This window comes from Palaemon carinicauda, unplaced genomic scaffold (genome assembly GCF_036898095.1).
Source record: "Palaemon carinicauda isolate YSFRI2023 unplaced genomic scaffold, ASM3689809v2 scaffold144, whole genome shotgun sequence".
In the NCBI taxonomy this organism is placed as follows: domain Eukaryota; kingdom Metazoa; phylum Arthropoda; class Malacostraca; order Decapoda; family Palaemonidae; genus Palaemon; species Palaemon carinicauda.
In genome coordinates this window covers 190,511-197,149 of record NW_027168970.1, presented here as the reverse complement: position 1 = coordinate 197,149, position 6,639 = coordinate 190,511, and the positions used below count along the sequence as shown (strand labels likewise).

The 6,639-nt window shown below is 47.7% G+C and overlaps 1 protein-coding gene across 1 annotated transcript; it reads left to right on the top strand.

Annotated features, from left to right (window-relative positions):
• The first annotated feature begins 538 nt into the window (after nt 1-538).
• On the top strand, nt 539-5,719 carry LOC137635587 (repetin-like). Its single transcript, XM_068368049.1, has 22 exons — nt 539-642; nt 992-1,063; nt 1,189-1,260; nt 1,616-1,687; nt 1,825-1,896; nt 2,028-2,099; nt 2,243-2,314; nt 2,458-2,529; nt 2,676-2,747; nt 2,894-2,965; nt 3,109-3,180; nt 3,318-3,389; nt 3,515-3,586; nt 3,730-3,801; nt 3,939-4,010; nt 4,148-4,219; nt 4,566-4,637; nt 4,781-4,852; nt 4,999-5,070; nt 5,214-5,285; nt 5,429-5,500; nt 5,644-5,719. Exons 1-22 carry the CDS (start codon nt 539-541, stop codon nt 5,717-5,719), a joined length of 1,620 nt encoding a protein of 539 aa, XP_068224150.1.
• The last annotated feature ends 920 nt before the right edge of the window (nt 5,720-6,639 follow it).

The following is a 6,639-nucleotide window of genomic DNA, read 5'->3' as shown; positions in this document are numbered from 1 at the left end:
GATACAAAGGCGAAGCCTCGACCTGAACCTGAACCTGAACCTTGAACCTGAACAAGAAGAATGAACATATTCAAGTAGCCCGGAGCCGGAGAATTCAGTTCCTAACGACTGGGTCGGAAGGACGACGGAAGGCCAGGAATCTTCAAAAAGAGAAGAGGGTATTTGAGGATCGAAGACGAATATGAGGGGAAGAATAAAAGTAAAAATTCGGTAAATAAAAGAAAAGAAAAGTGAGGAATAGGATAAATTCAGCGTTTTACAATCCTACTTGAAATTTGTAATTCAATATATAAAAAGAGATTGTGAATGAAAGTTAAAACTATGAAAAATCCCAAATCTAAAAGAGAAAACCTGATAATGATGAATTGCAACAACAACAACAACAACAAGGACATGTCTTCGTAGTGGCAGAAGAGGAGGAGGAGGAGGAGCAGGAGCAGGAGCAGGAGCAGGAGCAGGAGCAGCAGGAGCAGCAGCAGCAGGGAAAAAAACAGCAGAGGGAAGAAGTCTGACATGGTCTAGCATGCTTTGTTACCTGATGAAGATTCACTTGTACTGTTTCTTCATCAGGTGGACAAACACAGAAAGAACAGGTCTGACTTCTTATCAGCAGCAGCAGCAGAAGGAGGACGAGCAGCAACAGTAGTAGGAGGAAAGTGACCAGGAGCAGCAGCAGCAGCAGCAGCAGCAGCAGCAGTGACAAAAGCAGCATAGGGAAGAAGTCTGACTTGGTCTAGCATGCTTTGTTACCTGATGAAGATTCACTTGTACTGTTTCTTCATCAGGTGGACAAATGCAGAAAGAACAGGTCTGACTTCTTATCAGCAGAAGGAGGACGAGCAGCAACAGTAGTAGGAGGAAAGTGACCAGGAGCAGCAGCAGCAGCAGCAGCAGCAGCAGCAGTGACAAAAGCAGCATAGGGAAGAAGTCTGGCTTGGTCTAGCATGCTTTGTTACCTGATGAAGATTCACTTGTACTGTTTCTTCATCAGGTGGACAAATGCAGAAAGAACAGGTCTGACTTCTTATCAGCAGCAGCAGCAGAAGGAGGACGAGCAGCAACAGTAGTAGGAGGAAAGTGACCAGGAGCAGCAGCAGCAGTGACAAAAGCAGCATAGGGAAGAAGTCTGACTTGGTCTAGCATGCTTTGTTACCTGATGAAGATTCACTTGTACTGTTTCTTCATCAGGTGGACAAATGCAGAAAGAACAGGTCTGACTTCTTATCAGCAGCAGCAGCAGAAGGAGGACGAGCAGCAACAGTAGTAGGAGGAAAGTGACCAGGAGCAGCAGCAGCAGCAGCAGCAGCAGCAGCAGCAGCAGTGACAAAAGCAGCATAGGGAAGAAGTCTGACTTGGTCTAGCATGCTTTGTTACCTGATGAAGATTCACTTGTACTGTTTCTTCATCAGGTGGACAAATGCAGAAAGAACAGGTCTGACTTCTTATCAGCAGAAGGAGGACGAGCAGCAACAGTAGTAGGAGGAAAGTGACCAGGAGCAGCAGCAGCAGCAGCAGCAGCAGCAGCAGTGACAAAAGCAGCATAGGGAAGAAGTCTGACTTGGTCTAGCATGCTTTGTTACCTGATGAAGATTCACTTGTACTGTTTCTTCATCAGGTGGACAAATGCAGAAAGAACAGGTCTGACTTCTTATCAGCAGCAGCAGCAGAAGGAGGACGAGCAGCAACAGTAGTAGGAGGAAAGTGACCAGGAGCAGCAGCAGCAGCAGCAGCAGCAGTGACAAAAGCAGCATAGGGAAGAAGTCTGACTTGGTCTAGCATGCTTTGTTACCTGATGAAGATTCACTTGTACTGTTTCTTCATCAGGTGGACAAATGCAGAAAGAACAGGTCTGACTTCTTATCAGCAGCAGCAGCAGAAGGAGGACGAGCAGCAACAGTAGTAGGAGGAAAGTGACCAGGAGCAGCAGCAGCAGCAGCAGTGACAAAAGCAGCATAGGGAAGAAGTCTGACTTGGTCTAGCATGCTTTGTTACCTGATGAAGATTCACTTGTACTGTTTCTTCATCAGGTGGACAAATGCAGAAAGAACAGGTCTGACTTCTTATCAGCAGCAGCAGCAGAAGGAGGACGAGCAGCAACAGTAGTAGGAGGAAAGTGACCAGGAGCAGCAGCAGCAGCAGCAGCAGTAGCAGCAGTGACAAAAGCAGCATAGGGAAGAAGTCTGACTTGGTCTAGCATGCTTTGTTACCTGATGAAGATTCACTTGTACTATTTCTTCATCAGGTGGACAAATGCAGAAAGAACAGGTCTGACTTCTTATCAGCAGCAGCAGCAGAAGGAGGACGAGCAGCAACGGTAGTAGGAGGAAAGTGACCAGGAGCAGCAGCAGCAGCAGCAGCAGCAGCAGCAGTGACAAAAGCAGCATAGGGAAGAAGTCTGACTTGGTCTAGCATGCTTTGTTACCTGATGAAGATTCACTTGTACTGTTTCTTCATCAGGTGGACAAATGCAGAAAGAACAGGTCTGACTTCTTATCAGCAGCAGCAGCAGAAGGAGGACGAGCAGCAACAGTAGTAGGAGGAAAGTGACCAGGAGTAGCAGCAGCAGCAGCAGCAGCAGCAGCAGCAGTGACAAAAGCAGCATAGGGAAGAAGTCTGACTTGGTCTAGCATGCTTTGTTACCTGATGAAGATTCACTTGTACTGTTTCTTCATCAGGTGGACAAATGCAGAAAGAACAGGTCTGACTTCTTATCAGCAGCAGCAGCAGAAGGAGGACGAGCAGCAACAGTAGTAGGAGGAAAGTGACCAGGAGCAGCAGCAGCAGCAGCAGCAGCAGCAGCAGCAGTGACAAAAGCAGCATAGGGAAGAAGTCTGACTTGGTCTAGCATGCTTTGTTACCTGATGAAGATTCACTTGTACTGTTTCTTCATCAGGTGGACAAATGCAGAAAGAACAGGTCTGACTTCTTATCAGCAGCAGCAGCAGAAGGAGGACGAGCAGCAACAGTAGTAGGAGGAAAGTGACCAGGAGTAGCAGCAGCAGCAGCAGCAGCAGCAGCAGTGACAAAAGCAGCATAGGGAAGAAGTCTGACTTGGTCTAGCATGCTTTGTTACCTGATGAAGATTCACTTGTACTGTTTCTTCATCAGGTGGACAAATGCAGAAAGAACAGGTCTGACTTCTTATCAGCAGCAGCAGCAGAAGGAGGACGAGCAGCAACAGTAGTAGGAGGAAAGTGACCAGGAGCAGCAGCAGCAGCAGCAGCAGCAGTGACAAAAGCAGCATAGGGAAGAAGTCTGACTTGGTCTAGCATGCTTTGTTACCTGATGAAGATTCACTTGTACTGTTTCTTCATCAGGTGGACAAATGCAGAAAGAACAGGTCTGACTTCTTATCAGCAGCAGCAGCAGAAGGAGGACGAGCAGCAACAGTAGTAGGAGGAAAGTGACCAGGAGCAGCAGCAGCAGTGACAAAAGCAGCATAGGGAAGAAGTCTGACTTGGTCTAGCATGCTTTGTTACCTGATGAAGATTCACTTGTACTGTTTCTTCATCAGGTGGACAAATGCAGAAAGAACAGGTCTGACTTCTTATCAGCAGCAGCAGCAGAAGGAGGACGAGCAGCAACAGTAGTAGGAGGAAAGTGACCAGGAGTAGCAGCAGCAGCAGCAGCAGCAGCAGCAGTGACAAAAGCAGCATAGGGAAGAAGTCTGACTTGGTCTAGCATGCTTTGTTACCTGATGAAGATTCACTTGTACTGTTTCTTCATCAGGTGGACAAATGCAGAAAGAACAGGTCTGACTTCTTATCAGCAGCAGCAGCAGAAGGAGGACGAGCAGCAACAGTAGTAGGAGGAAAGTGACCAGGAGCAGCAGCAGCAGCAGCAGCAGCAGTGACAAAAGCAGCATAGGGAAGAAGTCTGACTTGGTCTAGCATGCTTTGTTACCTGATGAAGATTCACTTGTACTGTTTCTTCATCAGGTGGACAAATGCAGAAAGAACAGGTCTGACTTCTTATCAGCAGCAGCAGCAGAAGGAGGACGAGCAGCAACAGTAGTAGGAGGAAAGTGACCAGGAGCAGCAGCAGCAGCAGCAGCAGCAGTGACAAAAGCAGCATAGGGAAGAAGTCTGACTTGGTCTAGCATGCTTTGTTACCTGATGAAGATTCACTTGTACTGTTTCTTCATCAGGTGGACAAATGCAGAAAGAACAGGTCTGACTTCTTATCAGCAGCAGCAGCAGAAGGAGGACGAGCAGCAACAGTAGTAGGAGGAAAGTGACCAGGAGCAGCAGCAGCAGCAGCAGCAGCAGTGACAAAAGCAGCATAGGGAAGAAGTCTGACTTGGTCTAGCATGCTTTGTTACCTGATGAAGATTCACTTGTACTGTTTCTTCATCAGGTGGACAAATGCAGAAAGAACAGGTCTGACTTCTTATCAGCAGCAGCAGCAGAAATAGGACGAGCAGCAACAGTAGTAGGAGGAAAGTGACCAGGAGCAGCAGCAGCAGCAGCAGCAGCAGTGACAAAAGCAGCATAGGGAAGAAGTCTGACTTGGTCTAGCATGCTTTGTTACCTGATGAAGATTCACTTGTACTGTTTCTTCATCAGGTGGACAAATGCAGAAAGAACAGGTCTGACTTCTTATCAGCAGCAGCAGCAGAAGGAGGACGAGCAGCAACAGTAGTAGGAGGAAAGTGACCAGGAGCAGCAGCAGCAGCAGCAGCAGCAGCAGCAGTGACAAAAGCAGCATAGGGAAGAAGTCTGACTTGGTCTAGCATGCTTTGTTACCTGATGAAGATTCACTTGTACTGTTTCTTCATCAGGTGGACAAATGCAGAAAGAACAGGTCTGACTTCTTATCAGCAGCAGCAGCAGAAGGAGGACGAGCAGCAACAGTAGTAGGAGGAAAGTGACCAGGAGCAGCAGCAGCAGCAGCAGCAGCAGCAGCAGCAGTGACAAAAGCAGCATAGGGAAGAAGTCTGACTTGGTCTAGCATGCTTTGTTACCTGATGAAGATTCACTTGTACTGTTTCTTCATCAGGTGGACAAATGCAGAAAGAACAGGTCTGACTTCTTATCAGCAGCAGCAGCAGAAGGAGGACGAGCAGCAACAGTAGTAGGAGGAAAGTGACCAGGAGTAGCAGCAGCAGCAGCAGCAGCAGCAGCAGTGACAAAAGCAGCATAGGGAAGAAGTCTGACTTGGTCTAGCATGCTTTGTTACCTGATGAAGATTCACTTGTACTGTTTCTTCATCAGGTGGACAAATGCAGAAAGAACAGGTCTGACTTCTTATCAGCAGCAGCAGCAGAAGGAGGACGAGCAGCAACAGTAGTAGGAGGAAAGTGACCAGGAGCAGCAGCAGTAGCAGCAGCAGCAGCAGCAGTGACAAAAGCAGCATAGGGAAGAAGTCTGACTTGGTCTAGCATGCTTTGTTACCTGATGAAGATTCACTTGTACTGTTTCTTCATCAGGTGGACAAATGCAGAAAGAACAGGTCTGACTTCTTATCAGCAGCAGCAGCAGAAGGAGGACGAGCAGCAACAGTAGTAGGAGGAAAGTGACCAGGAGCAGCAGCAGCAGCAGCAGCAGCAGCAGCAGTGACAAAAGCAGCATAGGGAAGAAGTCTGACTTGGTCTAGCATGCTTTGTTACCTGGTGAAGATTCACTTGTACTGTTTCTTCATCAGGTGGACAAATGCAGAAAGAACAGGTCTGACTTCTTATCAGCAGCAGCAGCAGAAGGAGGACGAGCAGCAACAGTAGTAGGAGGAAAGTGACCAGGAGCAGCAGCAGCAGCAGCAGCAGCAGCAGCAGTGACAAAAGCAGCATAGGGAAGAAGTCTGACTTGGTCTAGCATGCTTTGTTACCTGGTGAAGATTCACTTGTACTGTTTCTTCATCAGGTGGACAGGTGTAGAAAAAACAAGTCTGACACCTCCCTCAGCTACATTGCAGATGCAGATGCTGCTAGAATAAACCCAAGGCTCCATCAAACAAAGTTATCGCCACCTTCATAGGTCAAATCCCACCTACTCTCAACCTTGGAATATGGGGAACCTTTCCAATCCAGGATTGTACATCGGTGCTGCTTCAGTGTTATTCCTGCCAGTGTTATGGGCACTATCACAAAGACTTTAGAGGCCCCAACATTTGCAGTATCTGTAGCAAACATCACCCGAGCCACATATGCATCAATGCCCACAAAGAGGGGAAAGGAACTCTTCCCAACTGTGCTCTCTCTCATCACACCTGGAACAGAAGGTGCCCAGAGTGTCTGAGGTTTACAGCTCTGAAAGACAACTCACAGCCAAGCCCATCTAAAGCACCGTCTCAGCCACCCAAAGCCCCAATTAGCACCTCTCCAGAGGCCTTAATGTCTACCTTCCATTGCTCCTAAGCCTTTAATCCCCAAGTTCCCCTAATCCTTCTCCTTCCTATCCTACCACATCCCTCACTCAGCCAATACAGTCTTTGTCCCTAGAAGACCTTATCCCCATAGCCCTTCACATTTTCTCCAAGTCCTATCCCTCTTCAAAGTTCCCAAATCCTTTTAATCACCCAGTCAAATACTCCTTTCCCCCAAGTCTCACCTCACGGCCCTAAAACGGAGAAAAGTTCTACACTTCTAACTATTCCTTTCTCTCCGACTCATAATTCTTCCAACTCCTCTCCCAGTCTCTTCCA